General features: G+C 34.7%; 2 protein-coding genes across 2 annotated transcripts; one reads left to right on the top strand and one right to left on the bottom strand.

Moving 5' to 3' along the window:
• Positions 1–6,705: 6,705 nt before the first annotated feature.
• LOC121806298 (NKAP family protein-like) lies at positions 6,706–8,715 on the bottom strand. Its single transcript, XM_042206293.1, has 2 exons — positions 8,220–8,715; positions 6,706–7,274 (listed from the first exon to the last, which is right to left on the bottom strand). The coding sequence occupies exons 1-2, from the start codon at positions 8,421–8,423 to the stop codon at positions 6,888–6,890; spliced, it is 591 nt and encodes a 196-aa protein (XP_042062227.1). The 5' UTR covers positions 8,424–8,715; the 3' UTR covers positions 6,706–6,887.
• Positions 8,716–17,652: 8,937 nt separating this feature from the next.
• On the top strand, positions 17,653–19,574 carry LOC121806567 (GSH-induced LITAF domain protein-like). The gene is made up of 3 exons (XM_042206670.1): positions 17,653–18,043; positions 19,056–19,182; positions 19,269–19,574. Exons 1-3 carry the CDS (start codon positions 17,814–17,816, stop codon positions 19,350–19,352), a joined length of 441 nt encoding a protein of 146 aa, XP_042062604.1. The 5' UTR covers positions 17,653–17,813; the 3' UTR covers positions 19,353–19,574.
• Positions 19,575–21,340: the final 1,766 nt, after the last annotated feature.

Genomic DNA, 21,340 nt, shown 5'->3' with positions numbered 1-21,340 from the left:
ATTATGCAATGTTTATTTTTATTTTTATTTTTATTGTTTTTTAAACTCTTATATGAAAGAGGAAATTACAGCTGATATTAAGAGGGCTCGAACTCAACACTTCATACAATAATGTCTAAGCTCCTAGCCGCTAGGACAAAGGCTCTGGATTTATGCAATGTTTTGGTTGAGCATTTTGATTATTTTTTTAAAAAATCGGATCGGTTTGAGAGAAAGAACCGTGGGTCAAACCGGTTCTAGTTAGAGCTACACAAGGATCAAAGTAATATGGTTAAAATTACTTGCACTGAAAATTAAATAAAATCTTTATGTTTCCACAATAAAAAAAGGTGTTCATTACACAATAAAGTACATACTCTGATGTGATACGAATTTTGGTAAATAGTCAACTCTAGTAATTTTTATGATAACTAATTTAAATAAAAATGTGTATGGATGATATGAAGCTCAAAGGTAAATTAGATGATATACTTTATGAGATTGGTAGAAGTAAGAGAGTGGAGAGTGGTTGGAAAGAGATGGAAGGTAGCAAAAGGACCAGTCGTGTAATAAGAAGACAAGTTGAGATTCTCTTCAATTTCAACACTTTGTGAAAACGATAAAATATGGACGATCGATCAATGCTACACAAATCTAATTGCTTCCAACATCTCAACAAATCCTCTCCTCCACACTATATAGCATTCTCTTTAATGTCAAGTGTCATAAATAGATAGTGCCTAATATTAGTAAATAGACCAAATGAAAATAAAAAACATAACTGTTATTCATAGACGGGTGAAGGAATTATTTAGACGGGACCTAGGTATGTCCGTAGCGTATCTGTGCCAATTTATCGCACCACCAAACGTTAACTCTCTAGTAGACAATAATGAGTCTTACAAATTTTGTTCGGTCTGATAAATAAGATTAGATGCGTAATATCGGGATCATACCACATAGAATTAGTCTTGACCTCGTTCATCTCGGGCAATATCAATATTACCACAAAGCCAAAACATCAAAGCCTACTTAATTATAAATACACAATATGCAAATTATTGAAGTATATATTCACCACTTTAATGATTCATATTTTAATTATTATAACAAAAGGACTGTGCAATATTCGCAATACAAACCCCCTCACCTTATCCTATATGCATCATGTGACATTGCATATATATATATATATATATATATATATATATATATATATATATAGAGGTGTGATCAAATACAAACTCTCTAAAATACAAACTATACAAACTATGTCACCGGAGTATACAAATTCTGTCACCGGAGTGTACAAATTATGTCAACGGACTGTACAAATTCTGTCACCGGGGGTCGATGTCAACGGAATGTACAAATTATGTCACCGGGGGATGTACGGAGTGTACAAATTCTGTCGACGGGGGTGTCCAAATTCTGATTTTTCGATGTCAAAATGTTGCCTGGAGTTCATTATAATGAACTAATAACAAACTTATAATGAACTTCAGATCTTTATATTATGCTAGATGATGTCATTGTTTTTATATCTTTGAATTCCCTATAATGAACTACAAATAAAATTGTAATGAACTCCGCATTGTTTTATAATGATGTGTTTGGTGTTTAGCGTTTAAAATTAGTTTGATATATAAAACAACCCTATATATAGGGGAGCGTTATTCTCCTTTTCACATCTTAGATCCTTTTTCCTTCTTAATATTACGCGTTAGATCTAAGACATCAACGGATCAGATTGATTCTATAAAACTGGTTCCGTGTTGCATTATAGAAGGTGGTTGTATGCATTACAGGATTATTGACATTTGACGGAAAAGTACTGCCACATTTTGGTATCTGCGAATAATGCACCACATGGTCACGAGTAATGCATATAGTTGACTATATAATGCACAATATGTGAACTGCAATGCATACGAATAAGATGTACCATGTTATGATGTTTGGACACACGTTTCTTGTTTCCCCTAAGGGTTTAATAAGCTTAGGGGCTAGGGTATAGTACGTAGACACGTATGTAATCTTCACATGGTAACGAGTAATGGATATAATTGACTATATAATGCACAATTTGTGAACTGCAATGCATACGAACAAGATGTGCTGTGTTATGATGTTTGACACACTTTCTTGTTTCCCCTAAAGGTTTAATAAGCTTAGGGGCTAGGGTATAGTACGTACGCATTAATAACAAATTATAAAACGATACGAATAATTCACCAAATTGTCACGAGTAATGGATGTTATTAACTATATAATGCACAATATGTGAACTGCAATGCATCCGAATAAGATGTACCATGTTATGATGTTTGACACACGTTTCTTGTTTCCCCTAAGGGTTTAATAAGCTTAGGGGCTAGGGTATAGTACGTAGACATTACTAACAAATTGTTGTTATTGGAATATACGTATGTGCATTATTTGGTTTAGGTAGTGCATTATGTAGCTGTTAATTGTCATTATCTCAATATATTATGCATTATTTGAGGTATTGTGTATATGGGTTAATCAACGGATTGAAGATTACATACGTGCATTTAGTAATGTCTACGTACTATACCCTAGCCCCTAAGCTTATTAAACCCTTAGGGGAAACAAGAAACGTGTGTCAAACATCATAACATGGTACATCTTATTCGGATGCATTGCAGTTCACATATTGTGCATTATATAGTTAATAACATCCATTACTCGTGACAATTTGGTGAATTATTCGTATCGTTTTATAATTTGTTATTAATGCGTACATGCTATACCCTAGCCCCTAAGCTTATTAAACTCTTAGGGGAAACAAGAAACGTGTGTCCAAACATCATAACATGGTACATCTTATCGTATGCATTGCAGTTCACATATTGTGCATTATATAGTCAATTATATGCATTACTCGTGACCATGTGGTGCATTATTCGTAGCGGTTTCCAGCCATTATTAGATTACTATTGTACCCTCATAATGCACAAAATAGGACAAATAATGCAACACGGGATTAATTACCCAATGTTGATCTTGACCGTCCATTTCTCTAATCTAATGGCTGACATTAAGAAGGAAAAAGGAGGAAATATAGGAAAAGGAAATGAATACATCCCTCTATATATATATATATATATAGGAATATATATATATATATATATCTTGGTTACATATAATAAAATATTATGTAGAAATGTATATAACACACAGATAGCTAAGCCATTTCTTCAAGAGAGATGTTGATGGATTGAGACAATGAGTGTACCAATGAGGATAAAGAAAGGTCCATCTCATGTCCTCTGTTGGCCTATTAATTTCTCTCTCACACACACACACACTGTGTGTGTATGTGTGTGTTGTCCATGCTTGGTGCATATGGAGTATATATGAATGGGTTGTTCCTCTCTGAAAAGTTTGATTGTAGGGCTTTTTTCTTCTGCAGAGATTCCTTTTTTCTCTCTGCCATGCAATTTGAATCAAAAGGTTCCTTTGTTTGCTACATTCTCTCCAGCTATGATCATCAGCCCCACCTTCTATTCCTATGGACCATCTCTTTCTCATTTTTGCTTATATGTCCCTCATTTTCCTAAATACTTTTCTCACGTCCCACTCTGAACGACACATTTCTTGTTGGTGACGGATTTATTGTCAACTCAAACTTTTCATCTACCTTTATACAATCAAGATGACATGCTCTCTGTAATGGCTACTGCTACATCCTCTCTCGTCGCACAATTCATCGGACGACGACCTATAAATCCTGCAATCTGTTTCATCTCAAATGTGCTTACAAAATACAACAAATTTGAGCCAAAAGTCTAAAACATTGAAACAAAATGCCTAGAAAATTTTCGGCAGAAGAAACAATTCATAATATATCGAATATATTATGATATTGCAATGAAAACAAAATTGATTTTAGGCTATAATAATCCGTAAGTGAATCAATTCATAATCTAGCAAATAAATATTACTGTAAAAGACAATAAAAGATTGCAATGAAATCGAAAGCAAAAAAAGAAATGACAAATTCGAATGATGAATCAATGAAAAATTTCGTGTCAATTGAATTAGAAATTTATGGATTTCGTAAATCTATAAAAGAATTATACCATCCGTGTCGAAAGCATCGTTCATTAATTCAAAATATACTATTTAATAGTAGTATACTAATTAGAAGGGGGTTTGGATCCCCTGCTGTGCAATCCACCACAGCAGGGGATGCTGTTACAAACACACCAATATTATACTTATAAATTATAACATTAAAATATTAATATCTTTTATATAAAATTATGTAGTGTGAGTAACAGCATCCCCTGCTGTGGTGGATTGCACAGCAGGGGATCCAAACCCATTAGAAGGATTAGGATCAGAAGGGTTACTTATATGGATTGCCGACCCGACCCGACCCGATTAACGGAGTTTTACAACAACACACGTGTCTAACCCGCTTCCATCGACTTATTTAACATTTTTAATAGAAAGAAAATAAAATAAAGTGAATTAACATGTTTCAAGTAACCTTTTAACTATTCAATTCTGATCAATCCAAAATTCCAAATTATTCAATGGAATTTTCTTAAGAAAATAGAATTGTATTCAAATTGTGATTACAAATATACATACTCTAATCAACTTGATAATATACAATGTAGTTCAATAGGACCAATGGTCCAATGTAGTTAGATAAAAACAAGAGTTTGTCGAAAATCTACAACCCCCCGAAAGTTATTTGGACCTTAATGATAAATAGATTTAGGTAGGTTGTATAAAGAGGATTTATTAAAATTCCAATTAAAGTCAAATTTGCATAGGTAAAATTTATTCATTCTTGATTAGATTTTATTAATTTGTCTAGTAATTTAATGGATGAATGAAGCCGCACCCAAGACCAGCTCAAATTGGCAAAAGAAATACTATCCGTCCCGTGCATACATCTTAATAGATTATAATTAGAATTTTTGCATTTTCAAGATTCGAGTGTTAATTAATTATTACTGGGATGATCCAAAGTCAAGTCCTATAATTACGGATGGAGAATTAATTTCCTATATCGTGATTTAATATTTGAATTCGTGTATTCACCAGCTGTGATAATGAAACTCTTTCGGAATTTTAGGGAAATTTTAGCTCAAGATCAATCATTACTCCCACCTCCAAGAGTTTAATCAATATTATTAAGGTCCAAGATAAGGAAAATTTATATTCTATAGATTGATTTTTTTGTATGGCCCCAAAAATTCTTTGTATTTTAAAATTTAAAGCAATTTGCCAATATTAATACTATCGGATGGATGTACATTTAAAAAAAAACAAATTGCCATGATTTTTTTTACAATTCTAGTTTGTGTGCAATTTTAAAAATTGGACGTAATATTACAAATAAATAGCCAGAATATTTGCTAGTAAGAGTTTTTTTTTAAATGTAAAAACTCAATTCTCCAATAATTTATTGCTGATTTTTTAAATTGTGGGGTGAATCAACATTAATTGGACCAAAAGTTGAATTTTTTTTTCCTACTATTTGCTCCTTTTAAAAATATAATTAATGTTTATATTATAACGCAATATGGTTTTGACTTCGATTAGTGCAACATGGTGGAGAGGATGTTTTCTCCTACGACTAAGAAATATCATCCAATCGTGTATTATGTTTTTGCAACTTACAATTTTATATTTCTATTTATATACGACTTCATATTTGATCTAGCTGTATTCACTTCATCACATTAATTAGTATTATTAATTAAATAGACTCCATTCCGTGATGATGTTTCGTTGATGATCCCTCTATTAAAAAATAATCCGACATTTTTCATTATTTATAAACTCGCGCGATTATTTCTTAACGTTTATAAATTAATTTTATACGTGAAATTGCATAATTCATCCATTCCATTTGCACATTGGAATGTCCCACTATAATTTATGAGTGAAAAATTTTACCTGAGGAAAAAAATCATTTTCAATTTTCTTCATATTATGTCGTTTTCTCTTATTTTCTTCATAAGATTAAACTCGAATTCGTACAAAAAATAAAGTCAATTTTAAAAATGCCCATATTAATATAGTACTATCCTAAAACAAACGTCATAGTTTGTGATCTATAAGCAATTGATTAATTTTATAAGAAGAAGTTATGGGAAAAGGGAAATAAATTTTTTAATTCGTGGATACGAGGTGTCAATCTCATATTTGATGGATAAACTTTTTCTCTTTAATCAAATCATTCATTTCAACTTAATAAGTCAACCAATTTCGAACATGATAAATTGGGCAAAAAAGTGGAACATTATGTTATTAAATTAGACCTTTTAAAGAAAATGCCCCAAAACCTTTATAAATTAAGTTGCCAACCAATTTTGAACGTGATAGATTGAGCAAAAAAAATAACAATAAGAAAAATATGTTAACTTCTAAAATATAAAGCAACATTTAAAAAAATGACCAAAATCTTTATAAAATCATCCTCTTTTATCTCTTCAATTTCATGCATTCCCTTTAAATTAATTAGAAATATACCATCACAATATCCTTTCAAAACAAATTTAATTATCATAACAAAATACACAACCCATATAAAAAATATGGAGAAGCCAAAGATCTCACATTTTTGTACTTAAACATCTTCAACACCAAACCATCTTAGTACAAATACCCCCTTTTGAGTGCATGAAAAAAATATAAAAAATGACTGAATCATCCAAAACTCATAAATGCAAGATATCAAAACCAAAAACAATGAATACAATATTATTACATAGCAATAGAGAAGCAAGAAAAAGATGGAACAATTTGAAACAAGAATGAGAATTCTTTTTGTCTTATATCAAGAAAATCCACTCCCCACATCAACACCCAACACCAAACACTCCACCAAATCGAAAATAGGGAGAGAGAAAAGAAAGAATTCAAGAAGAGGCATTTTCAGATCGATCAAAGTGGAGAAGTTGACCACAACATTTGGGGCAAATTTCAAGCTGTTTGGGCACCATGTAGTACATTAGGCAGCTCTTGCAACCAGCAACCACCAACACATTATTACTATTGTTGCTGTTGCTATTGTTGGTATTCCTTTCTTCATCATCATAGTAACAATTTTCTTGATTACTTTTACCACTCCATTGCTCTCTTGAGGAGCATGGGGATGATTCCAACGACGACCCATCGCTGTCGTACGAGCTGCTGTCATCCTCCTCCGAGGAGCAGTCGTCAACGTACTCGGCTGCTGCTGCTGTCCGGGGATCCTCCGTGGCCCTCATGCCAGTCCTCCAGTTTATGTAGTATAGTTCACCAGTCTGTAAATGAGCAACAAAAATGAATGAAAAAGGAAATGGGATTCATCAAGATTGAATCTTTTTTAATGGGTAGTTTTAACAACACACAAAAAAGGAAATGGGATTTACCAAGATTGAATCTTTTGTAAAGGGTACTCAATGAAGTAGTAGTAGTAGTAGTAATAAGATGAGCCATTCAAGAGGAGGAAACAATTTTGGGACAAAAGAATCAAAGTAAATCACAAATGGGATTTAACCAAGATTGAATCTTTTTAATGAGTACATTAAATAAAGTAGTGCCAGTCAAGAAGAGGAAACATTTTTGGTACAAAAGAAACAAAACAAAAAAAATCACCAAAAGGAAATGGCATTTTTCAAGATTGAACTTTTTTATGGGTATAATATTAAGTAGTAGTAGCAGTCACAATAAAGATGAACCCAGGAAGCATTTTTGGGACAAAAGAATCAGAATAAATCACAAAAAAGGAAATGGGATTAATCAAGGTTGGATCTTTGTAAAGGGCATTAAAAGGAGTAGTAGAATACACAGCAAAGATGAGCCATTAAAGAAGCCAAAAAGGAAATGGGATTTATCAAGATTGAATCTTTTTAATGGGCATTAAATGAAGTAGTACTAGTATTCACAACAAAGAAGACCCAGAAACAAAATAAATCACAAAAAACGAAAAGGGATTTATCAAGATTGAATCTTTGTTAAAGGGCATTAAATGAAGTACTAATCACAAACAAAGAAGAGGCCATTAAAGAGGAGGAAACATTTTTGGGACAAAAAGAAACAAAACAAACACAAAGATGTAGAAATCTCTTTAAGGTTTCCCAGCATTAAATGTAGTAATAGTAGTAGTAGTAAATCAAAAAAAATACAAATAAAAATCCAGAATCACAACAATAATAGCGAAAGCGATCTCCAAAAAAAATAAAATTTGTCCCTTTTTGGGTCCTGACCTTTAAATCAAGGCATTGCTCCCAATGGAAAGGAAGGGATGAGCCTTCGGAATTCAACTCCACCGCCGCCGCCGCGCCTCCTCCACCGCTGGCGCTGCTGCTACTGCTGCTGGAGGTGGTGTGCTGGTGGTTCAAGGAGCAGTTCTGCAGAGATCTCTCAAGAGAGGCTGTGATAGTAGCCATGTTTGGAATTGGACTTGTCATTTTCTTTTTTTTTTTCTTAATAAAACTAATCCCACCTAAATCTCAACAAACTCCTAATAAATCGGCCAAATCAAAACTGAAAATTGCAGAAAAGAAAGGGAAAAAAGGGAATGGATGGGGAGAGAGATTGGTGAGAAGAATTGAGAGGAATTTGTGTTGTGAAAAAGAAAAATAGAAATATTTAAATGGGAAGAGAAGGAGTGTTTGAGAGAGGGTTGGGAGTGCGCGTGAGATATGATATCTTGGAAAGAATCAAAACTAGGGACAACACCATTTTCTATTTTTTTTTCTCCTAATCCTATTCAATATCAACCTATATATACATGTAAATATTTTACATCAATATCAAAATATATTTCTTGCACTTAATTCAATATTAATCTGTTGTTAACTAAACCATCCGTTTTACTCGGTATGTACCTTGGATTTGCTAATGTTATTAACTACTTATACATCTTATGTAATTGGAGTGTTCCACATATATATTGGAAAGTTAATGCATTTTTCTTTGTTAAAATATGGAGGTTTTGGTTTAAAATTAGTGTTTATTTTGATTATATGTGTTTTTTATATTTTAATTTATGCATATTTTAATTTTTAGCTCTCCTCTGTTTCTTCTTTGATTTTCGCCTTCCTTTTTTTCTAATTTGTGACGAACTCCAGTGATTTCCATTGATGCTCGTCGATTGATAATTGGAGGAGGAAGATTTTGGTTTGTTGTACAGAAGGAGAGATGAGTTTAAGGAGTATTTGATAGAGGTGGGGGAGAGTTGGGATGAGCGATGATGGCAACGGTGGCGACTAGAGGCTATTCATTAAATTGGTACTTTGATGTATTGGGTTAAATTTTCTGTAATTTTGGATATATATGTGTGATTTTAGCTTAATTGCGATCAAGGCCACTAGCCTCTTTCTTTTTGAAAGCTTCGTGTGGATATTTGGCATCGATCATAATTTTATGGGATAACTGTCTTAAAAGTCATCAACTTTGTCCAAATTTCGATTTTTCCCACGACCTTTAAAATTGGCGTATAAAGTCACCAACTTTGTCGGGTCGCTGGTATCTCACAAATTGACTCGACCCTGTGTTTTCCGGCAACTAAGTGTCATATGTGGCATGCCTGAATGTTGACGTGGATGGCATCGGAAAATCGTAACACGGCGTCGTTTCTAACACCTAAAACGACATCGTTTCATCCCTCACAATCGCTTTGCTCAACATCAAACGCTACTCTCCCCTTCTCTTCTCAACAATGGTGGCCCAATCGGGGAAATGGATGGTGCTCGTTGCCACTATTTGGATACAGGCCTTCACGGGGACTAACCTCGACTTTTCCCCTACTCTTCCGAGCTCAAGTCGGTTTTGGGGGTTTCGCAGGTCCAGCTCAACTATCTCGCCACCGCCTCCGACCTCGGCAAGGCCTTGGGCTGGTCGGCAGGTCTTGCCGTCATGTGGATGCCGCTTTGGGCAGTAATGTTCGTTGTCGCGGCGATGGGGCTCGTCGGCTACGGCGCGCAATGGCTCGTCGTTGCTAAAGTGATTATGCTGCCGTATTCGGTGGTTAGTTGCTTTCTCTTTCCCCCCAATTTGATTAGGTTTTGTTGATTCAGCTCCAATTCTATATTATCGGTTACAGTAAAATGCAATAATGCAATCTAGTATCTCGTAACATTGCAAATTCGATAGTAATTTGATTAGGTTGTGGATTGATCTGGAAATATTTGAATCCATGAAGAATTATTTGCTCCTTTGTAAATGAAATTTTTTATCACTGAATTGAAATGCCCATGTGTGTTTGTGTGTGCATTTCTCCCCAATTTTAATCATTTTGATTGAATTGAAGCCTAAATTTCAACTGTAGGTATTTATACTTTGCTTGTTAGCTGGTTGCAGCATCTGCTGGTTCAACACAGTCTGCTTTGTTCTCTGCATCAAGAATTTCCCCTCTGCAATGTCGTTCGCGCTCTCCCTCATCGTCAGCTTCATTGGTGTAAGCGCTACTCTATACAACCTCGTAGTGAAGTCAATCGATCGTTCCTCATCAGCTGTGTACCTCCTTCTCAACGCCTTGATCCCCCTCTTCATATCTGTCGTGGCTCTGATTCCCGTTCCTCGGGCTAAATGTGCTAGCTTTCTTCACAGGCTATTTTGTTTTTTAATTTTATTTTTTAATTTTATTTTTTAAATTTATTTTTTATTTTATTGCATAGTCAATAATTGTTGACCATGTCAGCCGCCACGATCCGCCACGTCAATTAAAAATGACACGCTAGCTCACTCGTTCGCCGGAAAAACCATCATGGGAAATCGGCAACTAAATGCAAAGTTGGTGACTTTATACGCTAATTTTAAAGGTCGTGGGAAAAATCAAAATTTGGGCAAAGTTTGTGACTTTTAAGGTAGTTATCCCTAATTTTATCGAGAAAGTTGTGACTTTTTTGTAAAAATTGTCCCGCAAATGAATAATGCATTCATGTAGTTTTTGCTCATATATTATGAGCACATGGCCCGTAACTCACTTGGCAATCACCATTAGATTATACAAATAATTTTATAGGTATGATGCGATAACTAACTCGTATACATGCTAAACGTCTCCTTATTGTGACTCATGAGCCCCCCCTTGTACTGGAACACATAAAAGTATTGGATTCATTATGTAATATACATTTAATAAAAAATATAGTAAATTTTATCTAGATTAAAATGTTAGGAGCAATTTTGTCATTTGCACTGAAGTATATTATATACTACTAAGAGCATCCACAGTGGGGCGGACGATAGTCCGCCTGATGCATCTGGCGGACTATTATCCGCCACTGTAGTCATGCGGACGATGCCACGTCCATCGTCCGCGCCCTATGCTTCGTCGGCGGACGATAGGCCTTCGACCAGGCATCGTTCGCGGTATCGTCCGCCCCACTGCGGGTGACGCGGATGATACCGCGGATGATGCAACGCGTTTTCCTTTTTTTTAATTCTTCAAAATTTATATGTACACCACAACTTCCTTTCACTCTTCCATTCACTCTTCCATTCTCTATTTACACTATAAAATGAATTCTAGTGATTACCCAAGTCCGAATAGTCCGATGTTCGGCCGGGTACAGACACTGATAAATACCGGCCCTTCGACTCCAACACCCAGTACGATCCCGATTTCAGTACGGATTCGTACGGGTTATCAAACATGGAGCCGTCTTCCACCCGCGCCCCCGCCCCACCCTGCCGCGCCTCTGGCTCCGCCGCCGCCGCCTCGGGCTCCGCTACCAAGAAGAAGCGGAACAGGCAAAGGGCCCAGAAGTTGCCGCTTCAGGAGAATAATGAAGAGTTCGCCCCAGGGAGGACGAACCACAACCCGGATGAAACCATCTTCTTGACGAGGTGTTGGATTGATATTTCAGAGGACCCGGTGTTTGCCAACAACCAAAAACAAATACTGTACTGGGAGCGCATCGCTGATCGCTACAACGAGGCCAAGCCGCCGGCCGCCTACAAGCGCAATAGGAAGCAGCTCCGCAAGCACTGGGATCAGGTGAAGAAGCATGTCTATTTGTTCTCGTCGGAGTACGAGAAGTGCTTGAGGGGAAGGGCAGCAGTGAGAGCTTGACGGATGTCCGCGATAAAGCGGTTGCGTCGTACATTTCATTGTACAGCGATTTCAAGCATTACAACTCATGGCTCCTCTTGAAGGACAAGCAGAAGTTCAAAGGATGATTCTGCCCCTATCGGCTGCGGCGAAGAGGGCGAAGAACACCGTCGCCGGTGATTCTACGAGCAGCGACAGCGGCGCACCTCCGATGGACCTCAACCGGCTGATGTACGAGGATGAGAGTTCTGGCACACCGATGTCCCCCCGGCGTCCCATTTGCAGCAAGGCTGCCAAGAACAAGGGCAAGGCAGAGGCGACATTCTCACAGGCCCCGGCCCCAGCCCCGACCCCGATCGCGACCCCGACCCCGGCCCCGACTTTGGCTGCGGGAAATGCCTACGCGGAATTGATGGCGGCCTCCAACCGAAGGACGTTGTTGGACACGCACCACGCCCTCATGCAGTGCGAGGACCCGGGCAAAGCCGAATACCTCAAGTTGATGATCGATGATCTGCGCCAAGCTGGGAATGATGTAGAGTATGCTCTTCCTATTATTTGTAGTGAACTTGTTTTTTTATTTCTAACTCTTGTAACTTTTTTTTTAATTAGTAATGTGGGATTTGCCTTTCATCGTGGTGCTTTTTTTATAATTTTGCATGGCATATTTGAAAACATAAAAAAATAATTAACAAAATAGTAGTTAAAACTATAGGGCGGACTTTAGGGCGTCCTACTGCATGTGGAAATGGTAGGAGCATAGAATGATGATGTGGCGGTGCATAGAGCGGACTATAGACGCCCCATCGTGGATGCTCTAACATATTTAGAATTTTATTAGTCCAACGCAATAAATTACATAGCGGATACATTATAGTGGACTCGTAGGCTCAAGATGAGAAATTTGATGTTTATATTTTTTTGGATAACAATCATTTAAGTAAAAAATTGTTAAAATTTAGTCTGTCATTATTAAATTATAAAGTTTGAATTTTTGCTATTATCTCATCCATATACAAAATGATATTTTTAGTGATGTTCAAAGCAATACTATTTTCTTAAAATTATAAGTGTTTTCTTTTTTTCCTATTTTTCATTCTTCAACTCATGAAATGGTAACGTATGTTCTTTTATGTACTCCATGAAGATGTTTTTTTTAATGTATATGTCCCATTACGATGCTGTCTGAAAGATTCTCAAACTCATGAAAGAGTAACATATGTTTCTTTAGTTTAGTTGGAAATAGTAACTTCTTACAAAGAATAAATGTTCCCCCCATTGCAACCAAGGTTAGTATTTATGACGCAGGTGAAAAATCATTAATTTCAAGCATTTGTTATTTCTCATGAATTTCATAGATATTGTTTCCAAATCAAGAATTATATTGTAATTATGATACCATGTTTCTTGCTTTCCAACATATTATATTATATGCTAGGGTTTTATGCTATTTTCTAATACTTTTATTTATACAATAAGAATTATGACTCAACCTTCATTGGTGTAAAATGAAACTTTTCTACACTTACTTTCTCATAATCTCTATCCATTTTCTCCATAATATAATAGGTATTTCTTTATGAAAGATGTTATGCTATATAGTGACATGAAAATGGATTCAAGTGAGATTGGCCAATCTCACTTCTTGCATACAAATACCGAAAAATTATTATATTCGGCTTTTGAGCTGATGTCTACACAATGTGCAACAAATTTAGCCTTCACAATCACATTTTCATTCGATGCGACTCCTTAATGAATGTTTCCTAGATTCGTCATTGGTGTGATGATATTTGTTCAATTTTATTTTATATGGTAACCTTCTTTATTATAAATTGAAACTCTTAGTTTTTTACACTTCTCTTTGTCTCTTTCTTTTCTTCTCCACATAAAATAGGTATTATATCTTTAAAAAACTATATTGTGTGATGCACTGACAGATTGAGGTGGGCTCACATGGGTCGGCGAATCATATTGTTGGCATATGAGTATCGAAAAATTCTATTAAATTCGGGCTTTCGAGCTGGCGTCGATACAATGTGGGGTAGTTTTTCCCTGCGCAATCACATTTCCATTCGATGCATCTCCACGATAAACATTTTCTAGATTCGTCATTAGCCTGATGATCTATATTCAATTTTATGTTATATGGAAACCTTCTTTATTGTTAATTGAAACTCTATTACTCTTTTCTACATACTTCCCATTATATATTTCTTTTTTCCCACAAAACTAGATATTTCTTTATTATATATATATTATGTGATGCACCGTTATATTGGGGTGGGCTCACATGGGTGCGCCAATCCCATTGTTGGCCCATGGGTACTGATAAATTCTATCAAATTCGTATTTTTGAACTGGCGATGATCCAATGTGCGATTACCTTGCCCCGCAAAAAGGTGACAACAAAGATAAACATTCCAAGATTCCTCATACAATTATTTGTCTTCAATTTTATTTTATACGGCAACTACTCTTTAACAATAAAATTGTTGAGTAACATGCATGTTATGCATAGGAACTTTCATAAAAGATTAATTGATTTTTGTTATGAATATTAGTAGAGCTTATGATTCATGTAACGTGACAGAATGTCTCGAAATCAGTTTTCCATCTTTTAAGGTATCAAAAAAAATAAGGAATAATTACAGGTGTGAAATTGAAAACACAGTAACCGAAAAGAATGCCTGGGCGTTTTTATAGTTCAGTTAATTGTTAGTAATTTTTTAATAATTTATTTTGGGGGAGCAAGTATGTAGGCACACATACTTTGCATATTCGTCCTACATTTTACTTCTATTTCATTTACCCACCCATAGAATTGGTTCTGTAATCTTCAAAAATATTTTTTGATATAGTTGTTATCCAAATCATTTTTTTTTTGAACTTCATAGCTTTTGAAATTGATACAATAAAATTTATAGGAGTAGTTTTAAACAATTGTAACCTAGCGATCAAAATCAAATCTAAAATGACAAACAATCATATTATCGTTTTTCATAAATCGGTGTGGTTTTAAGCAACACTTCCAAATAAAATGACTTCGGTTTGTCCAAAACAAACACTAATTTGTCGAAAACAATGTCGTTTTAATAGTCACAACATATTTAGTAAAACATTGAAAAGTTTTGATTTTATATTATACTCCTCTTTAAAAAGTTATAAAATTACCTGAAGTTAATGACAAATTGTGATTTAAATGATAATGATTTTATATTTGTATTCAATCATCAAGTCATGCTCAAATAAATAAAAAACTATTGTAAAAAAATTAGAAAAATGAAATGAAAAATATTAGTCATAAAAAATGAATGTTGGTTGGTGTTGGTAGAGGAGTGGGTGAATCACGAGATGGTGGAATGTGTGAGAGAATCAGAAAAGTACTTCTACATAATTCGTAATTTTCCGCATGTGGAATCTATTCTGAACTCTTTTACTGAATTCTCTGACATCTAAGACCTCTCTCTTTCCCATTCCCCTCAATTATTCCTACTTTTTCCCTTTTTTTTTACCTCCCAATTAACCTCAAATTCCATTTTATTTCACATAGATCCAACTTAAATGTATGTAAATTACAATTATATTGTATAAAATTAAAAATGAAAACACATTTGGTTTGATTTAGACTACAATCTACAAACCATTTTCTCTAATAAAAAGAGTTTCTCAAAACACTGTCTTGTATCTATCACCTATTAAATCTAAAATAGGTTATGGCTTTAAACTATATCTATAAATAAAAATAAAACCTAGTTGAGTTAGACCTAGAACCTAGTGGTCAAACTTGATTCATGAAATCGTATAAAGTTGTAAATATTCTCTTTTTGCATTTCAATATTGTTTCCCTCATCAACAAAAGCTGATGTGATCATTGATATTGACATAATGGGCCTCTTATTATTAGGCCCAATAAATTATGTGGTTTTATGAAAAGTGAGAAGAAAATTCCATTCACTCTGGGTCCATTTTTTAAATTGGGCCTGTTATTATGATATACTCCCTCCGTCCCCCGTTAAATGTCCTATTTTTCCTTTTTCGTCTGTCCGGCGATAAATGTCTCATTTCATTTTTACTATATCTGGTAAGTGGACCCTACATTCCACTAACTCATTTCACTCACATTTTATTATAAAACCAATATATAAAAGTATGTCTCGCATTCCACTAACTTTTCTATCTAGTTTACTATATGAAGTCAAACAATTTCTTAAAACACGTGCCGGTCAAATATGGAACATTTCATCACAGACAGAGGCATTACTACCTCGATTTGATTTTTTTGTTATTCCATTTTATTTAGGAAATAAGAAGGGTTTTAAATTGATTAGTTGCCCTACTTTTCTCTCCTTAAATATACACGAATAATAACGCATTTTATACTTTAATTATCTATTCTCCTATTCCATAAGAATATGCATTTTTAGTTGGAGTGATGCTAAATGGTCATAATGTGGCCGGTCATAAAGAGTTAATTTAGTCTATTTACATGTATAAAAAAATTAGAATTATCGATATAAACTTATATGTGTGTGAATGGACTTGTGAGTTGATACTTATCTTTGAATTCCATTACGTAAAACACATTAATATCACGAATTATTATATACGTTGAGCAACAATCAAGAAATGACAGTAGTAATAAGTTGAGCAAAAACTACGAAAGAGCAACACTAACATGTTGAGCAACATATAATGAAGATGATATAAAAGTAAAATCAAGTAGTATTAAACCAAAAATTTGAAAAAAATCAATTTATTTTATTATTTAATTAATTTATTTATGGCTGGCCATAATGTGGCCGCATAGCATTATTCTTTTAGTTGGGCATAAGTTTTAACACACAATTGATAAAGGAATAAAAAGAGAAAGTAAAAATAATTAAAGTATTGTCGGTGAAGAATATGTCTATGAGACAGACTAAAAAGAACCGAGGAAATATATTAATTGTATATATAAAAAAGAAATAACTTTCTAAAATCTCATTAATCCTAAGGCCATCCACAATAGGAATAGCCCAGCAATAGCCCAGCCATAGCCTAGCCACTGCCACATCATCAGCACTAAAAATCCTCCTGCCACATCATAAATAGCCCAGCCATAGCCTAGCCACATCATAAATAGCCCAGCCACATCAATAGCCACATCACTAATAACAATTATATAAAATGACATAATTAACAATCACACAATATACGGAATTTAATTTACGAGACATATACGGGAAAAGTTTAATAATACTATTAAAATTTTAAAAAGTACAATAATTTAAAAAAAATACATTAATTTTAAAAAAAATACATTAATAAAAAAGAGTGACAAGTGGTGCGAATGAAAATGACGAGCAAAGCGCGTATATATAGTGTTTCGGAAAAAAAAAATTAATTTTCGCGCTGGGCGGTGCGCTGGGCGATCCGGGAGCTGTAATAGCGCCGAAAGGACCGCCCAGCCGATCGCCCAGTGCCACGCCACCGCCCAGCGCTGCGCGGTTTCTCTCTCCAGTCAGCGGCTGGGCGGCTGCAATAGACCGCCCAGCGAACCGCCCAGCGCCGGCGCTCGGCTGGGCGGTCGCTGGGCGGTTATTGTGGATGGTCTAAATAGAGGGAGAGTAGTCAACATTTTTGCTTCTGGAAGATAATCCAATATTCAAACTTACTATTCTCCCCTGCTTAATTTCCCAGTCTCTCCCTACAAAAATCATCGAAACTTCATCGAAACTTCTTGATTACGATCAAGTAGTTGGATTTTGGGGGATCCGAACAAACTTTCCATCACCCCTGAAGCAGTATTCGACAAACTATGGAAAAAGCGGCCAAGAGCGAAGAACCCGCAATTGGGATTCCGTACAATTATCAGCCGCCATTGCCGCAGCGTTTCTACGTAGAGAATCCACATCAAGCTGGCGCCATCCCTCCAAACGCCATCGTTGGAGACCCCAAAGGAATCCCCCTTCAGCAGACTCTTTATCGCGATACCCCTGCGCCCTTCAATTGCCCTTACTGCGGTGGCTCCGGCGTCACCACCGTCAAGTGAGTGAACTTGTTGCCCTCTTTCTATTACTTGTGGATTCTGTGATTATTTGTTTTGTTGTTGCAATTTTTTATTACGCACCACTTGATAGCCCTAATTTCTAGGGTTTATGGATTGGGAATTTGGGATGGAATCTTCTAATTAGGTTAGAGCATCGATTGAAATATGACAGCCCTAATTCATAGTGTTGATGGTTTGGGGTCGAATCTTCTAATTAGTTTAGAGTTTGGGGAAGCTGTGTTGTGGCGAGGAATCGATGGATTGATCTCGGCTGAACATCAATCCGTGTGTCGTTTGGCTTCCCCCATGGATCGGATCAGGAATGGGAATTCTGTATTGAAGAATCTAGTTGTTGGATAATAGCTCAAGTTTTTGTCCAAACACACCAACTTTCTTTCATTTAATTCCATCCTTGTTGAATTTATAGACAATTAACTAGGACAAGCAATATGAAGATGATAGAGTGCCACTAAAATATGATAGTAATGTTTCCAGATTGGAATGGAATCTTCTGACTAGTTTAGAGCTTAGATAAACTGTGGGGAGCAACAGATCGATCACTCTCAGTTGAACATTGATATACATTGTATGTGCTTTGGTTTCCCCCATGGACTGGATCAGGAATGGAAATTCTGTATTGAAGAGTCATTCAATCAAAGCTTAAGCTTTTGTCCACACTCAAGTTTCTTAACAATTCATTCCTTGTTAAACTTATAGGAAATTAACGAGCACTGGCTGTAATAGCTCAAATAGTGGAAGTAAAATTCGGTATATTCAATGGTGGACACAAAAATTTGTCTCGGCAGGGGCTGTACTTCAAATATTGAGTTCAGAATTTCAAGTCAATAATTATGCTCCATGTTTGCTCTGATGATAAGGGCTTTCCTAGTTCCTACAGTAAATCACACAAAATGCCGAAAATTCGACAATGTTATATGAATAGAAAAATGAACTCTTTACCAGATGGTTTTTTTTTTTCATTTTGCTTACTCTGATTTGGTTGTAATGCAGGTCTAAACCAAGTTTAGCTGCAGTTGTTGGTTGCATGATGCCTTTTATGCTTGGAGTATGCTTTCTATGCCCTTCAATGGATTGTCTATGGCATAAATATCATTATTGTCCCAGCTGCAACGAGAAGGTTTGATTCGTTAATTTTCTTAACCTTTTCCACGAATTTGCCATATACCAATTCTTGAGAAAATTTTGCTTTTGCTCATTTGCTAGGTTGCTGATTTTGAGAAGTCCGATATCTGTGCTGTGATGGATCCTCCACATTACGTACAAGGGAGCTTTGCCTTGCCTGCGTGACGTGATGAGGCCAGTATCGCTTTCAACCCTTTGCAATTTCTATATACTGTCTACAAACTTTAAATAATTGAAAATTTCAATACATTTATATACATGTGTTAGTGAGACTGTGAGTGTGTATATGTTTGTAACAAATTGTTGAGTTGAGTTTTGTATATAAACCATCATCTCTCAACCCTTGACTATTGCCAAAATTTCTTTTGATGCATATTTTGTTTGTAACCTCCCTTCCACCCCTGCATGGAGGAGCATATAGAATGTTTATCATGGGATGTGGCACAATATGAGACATGTGATGTGTGGTAATTTTTTGATATGCATTCTAATTGAATGTTTAAGGTTACTTTATTCTTTCTGGTATTGTTTTAGGATTTATTGTAAGCTTATAAACCCTCATGCCTGAAAGGCTGAAACATTAGGAATGTATAAAATCCATTTCTTGCTTGGATATTAAGAGTCATTGACATAGTCATGCAATAAGGTGATATTAGGTAGAAGATGGAATGGAATAAGAGTGGAATGAATGGAGGAGGCAAATAGAAAAATCTTAGTTGATTTATCTTTGTTATGCATTCAAAGAATATAATCCCTCCGTTCCACGATAAAAGTCACATTTTGTTATATCAATCCATCTCATAGTAAGAGTTACATTTTTAATCAAAATTTAATGTAATTAATCACGGATCATACATTCATACTTAATTATAATAAAAACTAACATAATGCAATAAATATTGTTATTTTATCACTATTATTAAGTTTTCCGTTAATAATTATGTAAGCAAATCTTAATATAATTTTTAAAATTTGATCATATTTTGCTGTGAAGTATATTATATTATTATTGTTATTATTTCAATTTATAATTTTAAAAATAAACATATTTAATTAGTATACTCCATTTGCTAATTAATTGATTTTAAGTAATAGATATGTAAATCATAAATCCTACTACAACAGTCCTTTTGTAGCTGTGTCATATTCTCCCAATGGAGTAATTTCTTTCTTGGGCAAAAAGTAACCTATTTTTTCTCTTATTTTACTAACTCTTATTATTTTATTTTCTCTTCATCTCATACTTTATGTTTCCTTCACTTTACTCACTTTTAACACAATTTCTTAAATCCATGGCAAAAAGAAATGTCTCTCAGCATAGGATGAGGGAGTAGTTTCATTTCCTTTTTTGGCAAAAAGCAATAACTTTTCTTCTTTCTTACTTTAATTCTCTGTTACTTTATTCTCTCTTCATCTTTCTACCTTTTTCATATTCTACTTTATTATTCATTTACTTAACTCATTTAACATAAGTTTCTTAAATATCGTGCCGAAAAGAAACGCTTCTATAAATTTTGATCCTAAAAATTAGATTCCATTCATATTCTTAATAATTTTCTAATGTAAACTATTTTTAGAAATATTACTAAATACTTATATTATTAAATCATCAACTTCATTTATTACTGTGTGATCCATGGATCTGTTTTACTGAACGTAATCAAAACTTGATTTGGAAATATTAATATAACGAAATACTACATGTGTGTGTGAGAGTGAGAGAGAGAGATTGTCGACCTTTGGCAAAACGAAAAGGCCACATTTGCTAGTGAAGATTCAAATAAAATGTGCACTGTAATTCATGAACGTGGATTTGATTTCATGATGTTTCGATCCCTCCTAATTTCTCAATCAATCTTGTTTAGCGTTAAGACTTTCTTTATATAGGAATAGGAGTAGTACTATTCCACAATATCTAGGCCGATTGAATAACTTTTACATTTTCGGCTTTTAAAGTATAATCCAACCTCAGTAATCTCGAAATCAACCTATGTAATATTGATACCTACTCAATCATTAATTACTAACTATTACTAATTTAAAACTATTAGATTAGTAGAGACTACAAATTGCCACTTGTAATTTCGTTTTATTATTATTTCAATTTAAAAAGATAAGAAAAATACAAAAATTCAATTTTTTTTTTCAAATTT

The sequence above is a fragment of the Salvia splendens genome, chromosome 6 (assembly GCF_004379255.2).
Source record: "Salvia splendens isolate huo1 chromosome 6, SspV2, whole genome shotgun sequence".
NCBI classification, from domain to species: Eukaryota; Viridiplantae; Streptophyta; class Magnoliopsida; order Lamiales; family Lamiaceae; genus Salvia; species Salvia splendens.
Note: the sequence above shows the minus strand (reverse complement) of the source record. Positions and strands in the feature narration are given on the sequence as shown.